Consider the following 15,265-nt stretch of genomic DNA (forward strand, 5'->3'; position numbering starts at 1 on the left):
GGCGTCACTGAGCAGGTTATTGCTGAGCAGAGCTGATGACACCTTCCATCACTTTGCTGATGATCACGAAGTGGCAGATGTGGTGGTAATTAGCTGGGCTGGGTTTTTCCTGCTTTTTATGGACAGAAATAAGGGGCAATTTTCCATATTGCTGGCTAGATGCCTGTGTTGTAACTATAGGTGAACAGTGGAAAATAGAAATTTACGGAATTTTAGTTTTATAGGTAGAGACACGGAATAAGAAAAGCATGAGAAGTATGCTAACCCTTTCAAGACATGCAAGTAACCTCAGCTGGAGTATTGCATCGCGATCTCAGCATCAGACTTTAGGCTGAGTGTCAATTCCTTGAGAAGATGAAGAGACGATGAGATAGAAGAGTTTCTGGGCCGAGGATGTTGGTCATGTGGATGGGCTGGAGAGGTTGGGGTTGGTTCCCTCAGTGACAAGGAGGAGCTTCGGTTGAAGCTGTTTATCATTGACAACACGGATGAGTGGAGAAAATTTCTTGTTGCTGAAGATGCAGTCATCAATGATCCCACTGATATAAGCTAATTGGCAAAAGGCTGAGAAACAACATTTTTTACTGGGATCTGGAATGCACTGCCTGAGAGGCAACAGGAAGTAGATTCAATTGTAACTTTCCAAAAAAAATAAAGGAGGCCGTGTGGAAAAAGAAGGTAGGAGCAATCAAAGAGCCAGCACAGCTGAGATTGGCTGAATGGTCTCCCTCAGTGCTGTGTCATTTCCTTATTCTCCAAAGAAAAGAGAAATGAAGACTCTCAGTACCATCTGTTTCATCTTCCCTGCCTGGGGCCTTATTAATCAGCAATCTTGCTTAATGCAACACGGTGGCTCAGTGGCTAGCACTGCTGCCTTCCAGTGCCAGGGAACCAGGTTCGATTCCACCCTCAGTCGACTCTGTGTGTGGAGTTTGCACTTTCTCTCGTGTCTGTGTGGGTTTCTTCCCACAGTCTAAAGATGTGCAGGTTAAGTGGATTGGCCATGGGAAATGCAGGGGTATGGTAGGGGTTGGGGGTCTGGGTGGGATGCTCTGTAGAGGGTCAGTGTGGGCTGAATGGCCTACTTCGCTGCTGAAGGGATACTATGATTCTTATCTTGAGTGGTTGCAAGTTGCGTCTCCCTAGACATGCCCTTTCCCTCCAGTTAAAATCTTCCAGTGGTTTCACTCGGCATTTGGTTTGCTTCCGCTGGCGCTTGCTCTCACCGACTGGGCCAGGCCTTGGTCTGGCAGTTTCGCATTATGCAGGCATTCCTGTTCCCTGACTCACACAGCTGCTGCTTTCTGTTCTTGCTGAATCATAGATTGCACAGTCGCAAATGGGAACCAGGTTGGGGGGGGTATCAATCCCAGTCACTGAACCCACTTCTCTTCCACTACCACACCACACCCCCTCCTACCAACTCCAGCATCAGGCTGAGCCAGGCCTGTTAAAGCCACAATGTCCCATTCAACATTTCGCTAAATCAATTGGACAGTACATCAAACTCCTTTACATTACAACTGAAGTGTGAAATTCAATTAGAAGCTCTCACAAAGTCAAACAACGTCACCTCAGGAAAGCCCCAGAGAACACTTCAGGACACCTACAATCCTCCTAATCCCTCCTCTTCAGCAACCTCATGGCTCCAACACTAGTAGTTGAGCCTTCAGTCACTAGGTCCTAGATTTTGCAATTCCCTTCATGATCTTCTCTTATGCTCTAAACCTCTCCAACAACAGATGTTCCCCAAAAACTACCGCAGCTGAGTGAGTAATCCTTGAAATAACAACAGTATAATAATATTCAATAGCGTTTTGGTGGTATGCTTAAGCTGTTTTACTGCAATGATGCTCTTGAAAGAAAAGTACATCATTGGGATGCATCATTGTCTCCCTCTCTCTGTCATCGGCACACTTATAATAAGCTGCATTACTATCAGTAACAATCAGTAACACAGTGCGCTGGGGGAGAGGGGTTACTGAGTGACAGTGAGGGAGAGGGATTAACATCAGTACAGATACAGTCAGTAACACAGGGCGCTGGGGGTGAGGGGTTAATGAGTGACAGTGTGAGGGAGAGGGATTAACATGAGTGGAGATATAGTAAGTAACACAGGGAGCAGGGAGAGGGGTTACTGAGTGACAGTGTGAGGGAACTGGATTAACATCGGCAGAGATACAGTCAGTAACACAGAACGCTGGGGGAGAGGGGTTACTGAGTGACAGTGTGAGGGAGAGGGATTAACATCAGTAGGGATACAGTCAGTAACACAGGGAGCTGGGGGAGAGGTATTACTGAGTGACAGTGTGAGAGAGAGGGATTAACATCAGTACAGATACAGTCAGTAACACAGGGCGCTGGGGGAGAGGGGTTACTGAGTGACAGTGTGAGAGAGAGGGATTAACATCAGTACAGATACAGTCAGTAACACAGGGAGCTGGGGGAGAGGGGTTACTGAGTGACAGTGTGAGGGAGAGGGATTAACATCAGTAGGGATACAGTCAGTAACACAGGACGCTGGGGCAGAGGGGTTACTGAGTGACAGTGTGAGGGAAAGGGATTAACATCAGTACAGATACAGTCAGTAACACAGGGAGCTGGGGGGACAGCACAGTGTCAGGTAAAATCTGTTGACTCTCTTACCCCAGTGTTCTGTTTCTTTGTGTCCAGCAAAGCCAGGCTGTACTTGGCCATAAGGTTCGGGGAGCTGAGGACATCCCTCAGGGAGGCTCGTACCTCCCCCAGAAACCTGTGAATTAAGAAACAGGGCAGAATAAGTCACATGTGTGAATGAGAATTCAAATTTGAAACCATCGAGCGGTTATTGCAGGAGAAACCATCAGGAGCGGCTTAAACCGGGACAGAAATTTGTGTCGTGCTTGAAAGAAGGTTTTGCATTTAAATAGTGCCTTTCTGACCTCTGGCCATTCCAAATCCAAAGCCAGTTTATGCACAATGAATTCCCACAAATAACAATGTGATAGTAATCAGTAAATACAGTGTGAAAATAGGCTCTTCGGCCCAACAAGTTCACACCGCCCCTTGGAGCATTACACCCAGACCCACCTAATCTACAGACCCCTGAACACTACGGGCAATTTAGCATGATCAATCCACCTACCCTCCACATCTTTGGACTGTGGGGGGTGATTACAGCACCTGGAGAAAACCCACGCAGACACAGAGAGAACGTGCAAACTCTACACAGACAGTCACCTGAGGGTGGAATCGAATCTGGGTCCCTGGAGCTGAGAGGCAGCAGTGTTAACCACTGAGCCACCATGCCACCCTAAATGTGTTCCACTGATGTCAGTTAAGGAATCAATATTGATCAGGGCACCAGGGGTGAGATTCTCATGTCTCCTTCAAGCTCTGCTTCACATCCTTGTGGGAGACCAGATGCAGCTAAACCTCAATTTAACATCTGAACTGAAAATTCACTCTTCCAGCAGTACATTTGGTTGCAAGTGCGTGGTGTCAGTCTTCAATCTGTACTTTGCTGTGTGAAAGGCCTCCGGAAACATTTTGTTATGAGCCTGGTTGTTACTGCTGGACAAGTCAGAACCCAGCATTAAATCTGTGATAATGGGAACTGCAGATGCTGGAGAATCCAAGATAATAAAGTGTGGAGCTGGATGAACACAGCAGGCCAAGCAGCATCTCAGGAGCACAAAAGCTGACGTTTCGGGCCCAGACCCTGCATCAGAGAGGGGGATGGGGTGAGGGTTCTGGAATAAATAGGGAGAGAGGGGGAGGCGGACCGAAGATGGAGAGAAAAGAAGACAGGCGAAGAGGAGAGTACAGGTGCAGAGGTAGGGAGGGGATAGGTCAGTCCAGGGAAGACGGACAGGTCAAGGAGGTGGGATGAGGTTAGTAGGTAGCTGGGGATGCAGCTTGGGGTGGGAGGAAGGGATGGGTGAGAGGAAGAACAGGTTAGGGAGGCAGAGACAGGTTGGACTGGTTTTGGGATGCAATGGGTGGAGGGGAAGAACTGGCCTGGTTGTGTGGTGCAGTGGGGGGAGGGGACGAACTGGGCTGGTTTTGGGATGCGGTGGGGGGAGGGGAGATTTTGAAGCTGGTGAAGTCCACATTGATACCATTAGGCTGCAGGATTCCCAAGCGGAATATGAGTTGCTGTTCCTGCAACCTTCGGATGGCATCATTGTGGCAGTGCAGGAGGCCCATGATGGACATGTCATCTAAAGAATGGGAGGGGGAGTGGAAATGGTTTGGGACTGGGAGGTGCAGTTGTTTATTACGAACCAAGCGGAGGTGCTCTGCAAAGCGGTCCCCAAGCCTCCGCTTGGTTTCCCCAATGGAGAGGAAGCCACACCGGGTACAGTGGATGCAGTATACCACATTGGCAGATGTGCAGATGAACATCTGCTTACTATGGAAAGTCACCTTGAGGCCTGGGATAGGGGTGAGGGAGGAGGTGTGGGGGCAAGTGTAGTACTTCCTGCAGTTGCAGGGGAAGGTGCCGGGTGTGGTGGGGTTGGAGGGAAGTATGGAGCGAACAAGGGAGTCACAGAGAGAGTGGTCTCTCTGGAAGGCAGACAAGGGTGGGGATGAAAAAATGGCTTGGGTGGTGGGGTCAGATTGTAGATGGCGGAAGTGTCGGAGGATGGCGCGTTGTATCCGGATGTTGGTGGGGTGGTATGTGAGGACGAGGGGGATCCTCTTTGAGCGGTTGTAGCGGGGGCGGGGTGTGAGGGATGTGTTGCGAAAAATGCAGGAGACGCGGTCAAGGGCGTTCTCGACCACTGTGGGGGGGAATTTGCGGTCCTTGAAGAACTTGAATATCTGGGATGTGCAGGAGTGGAATGCCTCATCCTGGGAGCAGATGTGGCGGAGGCGGAGGAATTGGGAATAGGGGATGGAATTTTTGCAGGAGGGTGGGTGGGAGGAGGTGTATTCTAAGTAGCTGTGGGAGTCTGTGGGCTTGAAATGGATATCAGTTTCTGACTCATCGATCATACACTTGTAAACGTAACATGGTGATCATTCATTGAACCAGAGTTGCACAGGGCTGCAGAGTTACTTTAACAATTAAACAGAAGTTTATTATACAATAGCAAAAAAAAACACAAACCAGGGTTATATAAATATCAAACACAGTGTGAAATATTTTAAAACACATGGCAAAATTAAATCTTGCCTAATCCCCAATGTCATCATTTCACAGTGCTTCCAAGATACAGAAATTATCCTCAGAATTGAATCGACCGCTTCTCCCGAGTTCTGTCCTGTGAGTTAAGAAGTCTCATTCCAACGATATTCATGAAACTGACAGCTTAGACTTTCTCAGTCTTTTAGTACTCTGCAGATTCACACTCCTGATCTGGAATATCTGTTAAATATTTTTAGCGAGGTAACTGCGCTTTAGTCAGCATGGTTTTGTGAAGGGAAGGTCGTGCCTCATAAACCTTATTGAGTTCTTTGAGAAGGTGACAAAACAGGTAGATGAGAGTAAACCGGTTGATGTGGTGTATATGGATTTCAGCAAGGCGTTCGATAAGGTTCCCCACAATAGACTATTGTACAAAATGCGGAGGAATGGGATTGTGGGAGATATTGCAGTTTGGATTGGAAATTGGCTTGCTGAAAGAAGACAGAGGGTGGTAATTGATGGGAAATATTCATCCTGGAGACCAGTTACTAGTGGTGTACCGCAAGGGTCGGTGTTGGGTCCACTGCTGTTTGTCATTTTTATAAATGACCTGGAAAAGGGCGTAGAAGGATGGGTTAGTAAATTTGCAGACGACACGAAGGTCGGTGGAGTTGTGGATAGTGACGAAGGATGCTGTAGGTTGCCAAGAGACATAGATAAGCTGCAGAACTGGGCTGAGAGGTGGCAAATGGAGTTTAATGCAGACAAGTGTGAGGTGATGCACTTTGGGAAGAGTAACCGGAAGGCAAAGTACTGGGCTAATGGTAAGATTCTTAGTAGTGTAGATGAGCAGAGAGATCTTGGTGTCCATGTACACAGATCCTTGAAAGTTGCCACCCAGGTTGACAGGGCTGTTAAGAAGGCATACAGTGTTTTAGCTTTTATTAATAGAAGGATCGAGTTCCAGAACCAAGAGGTTATGCTGCAGCTGTACAAAACTCTGGTGCGGCCACACTTGGGAGTATTGCGCATAGTTCTGGTCACCGCATTATAAGAAGGATGTGGAAGATTTGGAAAGGGTGCAGAGGAGATTTACTAGGATGTTGCCTGGTATGGAGGGAAGGTCTTACGAGGAAAGGCTGAGGGACTTGTGGCTGTTTTCATTAGAGAGAAGAAGGTTGAGAGGTGACTTAATTGAAACATATAAAATAATCAGAGCGTTAGAGAGGGTGGATAGGGAGAGCCTTTTTCCTAGGATGGTGACGGCGAGCACGAGGGGGCATAGCTTTAAATTGAAGGGTGAAAGATATAGGACAGATGTCAGAGGTAGTTTCTTTACTCAGACAGCAGTAAGGGAATGGAACGCTTTGCCTGCAACGGTAATAGATTCGCCAACTTTAGGTACATTTAAGTCGTCATTGGATAAGCATATGGACGTACATGGAATAGTGTCGGTCAGTTGGGCTTGAGATAGGTATGACAGGGCGGCAAAACATCGATGGCCGAAGGGCCTGTACTGTGCTGTAATGTTCTATGTTCTATGTTCTCTGCACTGTCCACTGCTCCTTTCTAAGAAGACCTGTAGACTGTAGCAGTTCAAAGAGGGAGTTCACTACCATCATCTCAAGGGCAACGAGGGACAGACAATAAAATACTGGCCAGTCAGCAATGCCCACATTCCAGGAGTAAGTAAAAAAAAAGCCAGTATTTCTGAAAAAGGTCCCCGACTCAAAATGTCAACTTTCCTGCTCTTCATGCTGCCTGGCCTGCTGCGTTCCTCCAGCTCCACACTCTGTTATCTATTAACAAAACTGTATTGTGTTTCTCACTGTGGTGAGGTGTCCAATCAATCTTCCTGAAAATATTTCTGTCTCTCAAAGTTAAAATCGACCCCTGATTATTCTGCACTGTTAGCACGTTCGGACCTTACATGTTTACACTGTCGATCAAAAACCTCAAGTCTTCCATTCACACTTCAGGAGTTTGTTCTCGAGCACATATTGGATGAAGTCACAACTCCAGAAATGACTTTCAGAATTTGTCTTTAAACACTTTATAAATGTGACCAAAGCCCATATGCCACCAGCTTGAAATCCAAATTCTGAAGTGACATTAGGATCTATAAATCATATATTTTTCATTGTATCATGAAATGAGGAAGTCTGTGCTATTAAGTGCTTCTATATATATTTTGTAATAGTAAAGGTAAGCTATAGAATCCTTACAGTGTGGAAACAGGCCATTCAGCCCATCAGAGATAACAAGGTGGAGAGCTGGATGAACACAGCAGGCCAAGCAGCATCAGAGGAGCAGGAAAGCTGATGCTTCGGGCCGAGGCCTTCCTTCAGAAATGGGGGAGTGGAAGGAGGTTCTGAAATAAATAGGGAGAGAGGGGGAGGCGGATAGAAGATGGATAGATGAGAAGATAGGTAGAGAGGAGACAGACTGGTCAAAGAGGCGGGGATGGAGCCAGTAAAGGTGAGAGTAGGTGGGGAATTAGGGAGGGGATAGGTTAGTCCAGGGAGGATGGACAGGTCAAGGGGGTGGGATGAGGTTAGTAGGTAGGAGATGGAGGTGGGGATTGAGGTGGGAGGAGGGAATAGGTGGGAGAAAGGACAGGTGAGGGAGGCAGGGACGAGCTGGGCTGTTTTTGGGACGCAGTCGGGGGAGGGAAGATTTTGAAGCTTATGAAATCCACATTGATACCATTGGACTGCAGTGTTCCCAAGCGAAATATGATTTGCTGTTCCAGTAACCTTTGGATGGCATCGTTGTGGCACTGCAGGAGGCCCATGACGGACATGTCGTGTGAGGAGTGGGAGGGGGAGTGGAAATGGTTCGCGACTGGGAGGTGCAGTTGTTTATTGCGAACCAAGCGTCGGTGCTCTGCAAAGCGGTCCCCAAGCACATCAAGTCAACAGCAGCCCTCAAAGAGCATCCCACCCAGCCCCAAGCCCTCCCCTATCATCCTGCATTTCCCATGGTTAGCCCACTTAGCCTGCATATCCATGGATACCACAGGGCAATTTCACAAGGTCAATCCACCTAACCTGCACACCTTTGGGCTGTGGGAGAAAACCAGAGCATCTGGAGGAAACACACACAGACATTTTTTTTTTTTGGAGAACGTGCAAACTCCAGACAGTCACCTGAGGGTGGAATCAAGCCCAGGTATTCAGCTACAGTGCCACCCATAAAGTCACCGCACTTCCACCAAATCATAGAGCTGCAAACTGATAGCCAAGTTCCCTAACCACGAGTTCATGCGACCCCACCATATTGTTCTGTAAAATTTTCCTTCCTGTCCTGTTTCAACACCATTGCCTTGATAAACTGTTATGATCTCTCTAAGATAACAAAGTGTGGAGCTGGATGAACACAGCAGGCCAAGCAGCATCTCAGGAGCACAAAAGCTGACATTTCGGACCTCGACCTAAAAAAGGGTCTCGGCCCGAAACGTCAGCTTTTGTGCTCCTGAGATGCTGCTGGGCCGGCTGTGTTCATCCAGCTCCACACTTTGTTATCTCGGATTCTCCAGCAACTGCAGTTCCCATTATCTCTTTAGTTTCATTAATTTGCACAGTTTTGGATGATTTGTTACTTTGGTTAGACCCTCAGCATGCAACTCTTATCTACATATGGACGTACATGGAATAGTGTCGGTCAGTTGGGCTTGAGATAGGTATGACAGGTCGGCATATGTTATGTTATCATGTTATTCCAGTCATTGTGTTTGTCTCCAGCACCACCTTATTTTTAATTCGTTGTAATTGTCTCTCTGCCTCAATTAATCAGATTATACACTTCACTTCTTATTCAGCTGTTAACACTTTACGCACACCATCTAACGCTCTTAATCACCTGCAGAAACCTATCATTCATCCTGTCGACATACCACTCACACCATTTGTATGATGTTTTGATCTCTCCGATTATAAAATCTGTGCCTGGGTGTTCACTTCACTTCATCTGACAAAGGGGCTGCACTCCAAAAACTTGTGGTTTCAAATAAACGTGTTGGGCTATAACCTGTTTCAGAGACAGTAGGAACTGCAGATGCTGCAGAATCTGAAATAACAAGGTGTAGAGCTGGATGAAGTGTCGTTTGACTTTTTACCTCTCTCATTAGAGACAGAATGACAGAGAGAGAGAGAGATATGACTGGTGGTTGTTTAGAGGGTCACCAAACCTCAGTGAAGGAGAGAGGTTAAGAATGAGAGTTCTTCATGGTAGCCTCAGGCAGTGTGGGAATTGAACGCATGCTGTGAGCATTGGTCTGTATCTAAACCTGCCATCTAGCTAACTGACCCCCTAGTACACCTGAATTGAGCGGTTATGGGTTGAAATCCCCTTACACAACAATTCAGCTGGGTACTCTGTATCTCTCTCGGTACACAGTGCCTACCAGGTTGAGTATTCCCAATGTTTAATCCCTTAATCCAAATGGAAAGGTCGGGGGCAGTATTTGAGGGCATGTTACAGTCTGAGAATGAAATCCATTTGGAAAGTGACTCCAGACCCACAGCAATGCAGCTGTGTTACAGCTGCCCCATGAAATGGGCCAGCAAGCCACTCAGTTGTGTTATCCTGCGGTAGAAATGTCAGAGAAAGAACAAAGCTGGACAGAGCAGACAGTACCAATCTAGGCATTGGGTGTGACAAAGCTGCTCCTGTACTGAGGAAGGGTCACCGGACCCTAAAAGCTAACTCTGCTTCCTCTCTCCGCAGATGCTACTGAGTTTCTCTGGCAACTTCTGTGTTTGTTTCAGATTTCCAGCATCTACAGTTCTTTATTTTTAATTCAAGAATGTCACAGAGTGACAGTGGGAAATTGCTACATGTGGAGTGTGAAGGGGGTCATGGTCCAAATTGGCACCGGGCAGTGCGTAAGAGGAGGAATGTGTTGTCGAAAGTCAAAATTCGGGACCTAGGCAACCGACTGGAAAGTAGAACCTCTGAGGGTTGTATGATACGGAAACAGCCTCTTTAGTCTAACTGGTCCATGCTGACCAGATATGCTCAGCTGATCTAGCAGACCCAATTGCCAGCATTTGGCCCATATCTCTGTCAACGCTTCCTATTCATATCCCCATCCAGATGCCTTTTAGTTGTTGTAATTGTACCGGCCTCCACCACTTCCTCTGGCAGCTCATTCCATGCACTCACCACCCTCTGCATGAAAATGTTGCCCCTCAGGTCCCTTCTAAATCTTTCCTCTCTCACCTTAAACCTACACCCTCTAGTTTTGCACTCCCTTAACCTGGGGAAAACACCTTGTCTAATTACCCTATCCATGTCCCTCACGATTTTACAAGCGTCTATAAGGTCACGCCTCAGCCTCTGACACTCCAGGGAAAGTAGCCCCATCCTATTCAGTCTCTCCCTGTAGCTCAAACCCTCCAAATCTGGCAACATCCTTGTAAATCGTCTTTGCACCCCTGTAACCTCAGGAGTGTTCCCAATATTACACTCCAGTGAGTAGAGAAAGAGGAAAAGTGAGGGAATGAACATGCGGCTGGAAGATAGTGCAGGATGAAGGCTTTAAATTTCCAGGGTATTGGATCTGTTCTGGGGCAGGTCCTATACAAGGAATTCAGGCCCAACTTTTAACAGAAATGCCATTAATATCCTCACAAAGAAATTTGCCTGTGCCATTGGGGAGGGTTTAAATGAGCTTGGAGGGGTAACAGAGTGGGAATTCGAGCGGGTATTCAGAGGGTTGAAATGAAGCTGGTCCTCAGAAGAAGAAAAGCTAAAAATGAAAGTGGAGAGCAGTGGAATAAATCCAAGAGTCAACTCCAATCAAATTACAGATTCGTGTTGTAAAAGCAGAGTTGAACGTACCCTAGATAACAATGTGTAGCGTGGATGAACACAGCAGGCCAAGCTGCGACTTAGGAGTAGGAAAGCTAAGATGCTGCTTGGCCTGCTGTGTTCATCCAGCTCTACACCTTCTTATCTCAGATTCTCCAGCATCTGCAGTTCCCATTATCTCTGATACAATTTTAACCTCACTGCGAAGCTTCTTCCAGGGGTGCCTAAACTGAAGAAGTTACCCTCCTCCCTCCGGACCAACCTCAGGGGATCTCTCTCCGACTGCAACTCTCTTGTCTCCTCTCCACCTATCTTCTCCTCTATCCATCTTCGATCTGCCTCCCCCTTTCTCCCTATTTATTTCAGAACCCTCTTCCCCATCCCCCTCTCTGATGAAGGGTCTAGGCCCAAAACATCAGCTTTTGTGTTCCTGAGATGCTGTGTGGCCTGCTGCATTCATCCAGCTCCACACTTTGTTCTCTCAGATTCTCCAGCATCTGCAGTTCCCATTATCTCTGATACAATCTGAGACAGTGCAGCCACTTGTTTGGCACCCTGTCTGTTCTCTTCGACATCCACCGCCCCCACCAATGGCATACAGTAACAGCAGTGCACACGATCTACGAGGTGATCTGCAGAAATTCGCCAAGTCTCCTTCAACAGCACCCAAGATACAAGGGCAGCAGATACATTGGAATACCACCAGCTGTAAGTATCACTGTTCCTTCACTATCGCTGGGTCAAAATCCCAAAATTCCTTCCCAAAGGGCATTGTGAGTCAAACCACAGCACATGGACTGCAGGGGTTCAGGAGGGCAGCTCACCCCCACTTTCTCAAGGGGCAACGAAAGATCAGGAAAGATTGTTCACCCACCCAATTAAGTCCATACCATGTAAACTAACAAAATAACATATACAATAACGTACTGTATGCTACTGGGTATAATACTCCTTCGTAACTACTGTGTACAATACACACCTGCACAGATTGTGTGTGACTGAAAATAATGACCCTGTACAACATATAATAACACACAGCTATGGGGGCGGGTGGCGGGGGTGGCGGGGGGGGTGGTGGGGGGATGTTGCTTGTGGTGCAATGGTTGTGTTCCTACTTCTGAGCCAGGAGAGGCAGGTTCAAGTCCCAGCTGTTCCAGAGGCATGGTCAACAGATTGATTAAAAAGACACTGTGAGTGTATGGATCCTGTATGAGGGCAGATGGTTAACTCACTTTAGCTGGACAGCTGGTTTGTGACACAGAATGATGACAACAGTGTGGGTTTGATTCCTGTCATGGCTGAGGTCATTATGAAGATGCCACTTTCTCACCCCCTTACTGAGAGTCACCATGCATCAGGCTAAACTCACCACCAGTCATCGCTCTCTAATGAGAACACAGCCCAATGGGACTCTGATGGCTCGTGATATTATAGCGTTACTGGGGCATTGTATGTGTATTATATGTGTATTGTACATAATGTGTGTAAAACTATCTGTGTTGGACAGGAACTCGCAGTGGATCAGTGTACAATATGTACAGGACCATTCTCCCACAGGTAACAGCCCTGTGGCCTCTGGGCTGGTTCCTTTGACTGTGAGCCAGGTCTCTATTAATGGCCTGGTTTATGTACAGCCCTTTCCTGCCTGACCTCTGCCAGCTGTTTGGTAGCAGTCACCCACGGTATTTCCAGTAAATCAGGCTGAGTGCTCGCAGTCAGGAAATGACCTGTTGACTGTTGCCAAGAGTCTGACCCTGATCCTGGCAAATAGCAAGGAATGTGACAGGCCAAGCCGACGGCTGCAGTGTTTCCGAGCCCGGAGTCTATAGTCGGGAGCAAGCCGCACTTCCAGTTCTACATTAAGGATATACCTTAGACCAGGGATTTGGATGGTGGGCGTTGCCTCGAGTTATTTATAACTTCAGCCGGGTCACAGTTAGACTGTGCAGCTATGGGCCTGCTGTTTTTGGCTGTCCCTCGATTTGATGATCCTGTCGATTCTCTGTGCCGCAGGCCTCTCCCTAACTTGAAGAACAGAACTTGTGTCCTGGAGACCTCTGGGCACATGGGCCAGGGGGTCCTCACAATGCAGCAGTAACCAGAATAAAAACAGAAAGTACTAGAGAAACTCAGCAGACCTGGCAGCATCTGCAGAGAGAAACAGAGTTTACAGCTCTTTTCCACAGAGCCTCGAAGACAGTTTCACTTCTGACAGATAGTCACAGCGGACTCGAAACGTTAACTCTATTTCTCTCTCCACAGATGCTGCCAGACCTGCTGAGTTTCTTTTTGGATTTATTTCAGATCTTCAGCGTTCTTTATTTTGAGGGGAATCTGGAGAACAGGATTTGCTTCTCTTTCTCTCCTTCTCTGCTGCCACCCTACCTCATCGTCACAATGTTGTGACTGAAAGTATGATGTGGTCCAATGGACTCATTATTAACGCTTTGAATAATTTGCTGAACGCTCCTTCCAGCCATTAATGTCAATGCCATTGTGCTTTAAGGAGAGCTGCAGTGAGTCTTGTAATGTATTCTTTCTCTTCGCTGGAATGTTAGCCATTTGAAAGTTCTGTAAAAAGGAAATAATATGGGAAAACTGTCTGGACCAGAATGACCATTCCATCAAAATTGGTTTTGCAGGAGTTATGCATGAATGGTTTGTAAAATTGGCTTCAAGAAAGACACAAATACTTGTTCAATTGAATACAACTGAGGCATTGCTGGTTGAATTTCTCTAACTATTTATGTGTCACTAGTTGACAGTGTGGTCACACTTCAGGAGAGGAATGTAGTGACCATAACTGTTCTGTACACAAGGACTGCTTTCTAAAACACTCAGTGCCATAGTTTGTCGAGGGCTGGGCTGGCAAAGCTGTAAGCTTTAGGGTCCCCTTGACCACGACAGTCTTTTGACAGAGGTGTCTGTAGATGTACAGGTAGTGCACGACATATTCCAGAGACTGTCCTTTATCGGGAGGCGAGCATCTGTTGTCACTATTGCTGGACACTTAATCCAAGAGATCCAAGTAATGTTGTGAAGACCTGGGTTTGAATCCCAGAAGCTGAAATTTGAATTCAACAAAGAAAAAGCCTTGAATTAAGAATCTCATGATGACCATGAAATGATTGTTGGGGGAATATCCCATCTGTTTCACTAATGTCCTTTAGGGAAGGAAACTGCCATCCTCACCTGGTCTGGACTACATGTGACTCCAGACCCACAGCAACGTGGCTAACACTTAACTGGGATGGATAATAAATGCTGGCCTAGCCACTGATGCCTTCACCCTGTGAATGAATGAAGATGCAGGAGAGGTGATTGACCAGAACTGGGAATTTATTTTTCCACCTATAATTAATCATACATCAGGTGGGTGCAACATCAGGTCAGGAATATCTGCCTGAAGATTACTGACAAAAGGAAGCAAGTCAGGATTTTCTGGAACAATAACGGAGGGAGAAAACCGGGATGAAATAGCATAGCGAGAGACAGAGAGAGCAGTGCACAGACATGAGTTAGCTCCGAGTTGGGCATGACTGATCAAGGCAACATGCTGCAGACTTCCTGCTACTTTTCTGGGGTAGGTAGAGTTAAGATCAGGAAATGTCAGTTTCATGGCACAACTCTATCGTGTGAAGGAAGAGCTTTGTTTTAACTTTGTCTGCAAGGCTTCCTGTTTTGTTACACAAAATCATTGCACATTACTTCATTGACACCCTGGCTCAGACTTACGTTTCTCCAACAAATTTTTTCATACATTCTTTCACAGAATTATGGGCATCTCTTTCTGGGTCAGCATTTATTGCCCATCCTGAATTGCCCAAGGGGCAGTTAAGAGTCAACCGCATTGCAGTGGGTTGGGAGTCACATGTAGGCCAGACCAGGTAAGGATGGCAGTTTCCTTCTCCTAAAGGGCATTAGTGAACCACATGAGGTTTTTTTCCCCCCAACAATTGATAATGGTTCCACGATTACAGCCTTAGATTGTTTATTGAATTCAAATTTCACCAACTGTCGTGGTGGGATTCAGAGCCAGGTCTCCAGAATTTTAATCCAGGTCTCTAGATTAACAGTCCAGCAATAATACCACTAGGCCATCACCTCCCCTGTTGACATCTGCAATACAGATTCATTCACTCTACCACAAACCTACAGATAACCTCATGATGCTGCATTTCTCTAGCTTCCACTCTAAACATGTTAAAACCGTCATCCCCTACGGACAAGACCTACGCACACACTGGGTCTGTTTGGACGAAGAGGAACAAGACAGACACTTGAAGGTATTGAAGGATGCCCTCAAAGGAACAGGATATGATGCTCAACTCATCGATC

At 46.8% G+C, this 15,265-nt stretch overlaps 1 protein-coding gene across 5 annotated transcripts in view; it reads right to left on the bottom strand.

Annotated features, from left to right (window-relative positions):
- The window catches only part of dysf (dysferlin, limb girdle muscular dystrophy 2B (autosomal recessive)), a 296,195-nt gene that overhangs the window by 239,755 nt on the left and 41,175 nt on the right, over nt 1–15,265 (bottom strand). For all 5 annotated transcript variants that reach the window (XM_059650606.1, XM_059650615.1, XM_059650610.1 and 2 more), the window contains exon 4: nt 2,647–2,752. In XM_059650606.1, the coding sequence (XP_059506589.1) occupies nt 2,647–2,752 (106 nt within the window). The remainder of the gene's footprint in view (nt 1–2,646; nt 2,753–15,265) is intronic.

Source organism: Stegostoma tigrinum, chromosome 1 (genome assembly GCF_030684315.1).
Source record: "Stegostoma tigrinum isolate sSteTig4 chromosome 1, sSteTig4.hap1, whole genome shotgun sequence".
NCBI lineage: Eukaryota > Metazoa > Chordata > Chondrichthyes > Orectolobiformes > Stegostomatidae > Stegostoma > Stegostoma tigrinum.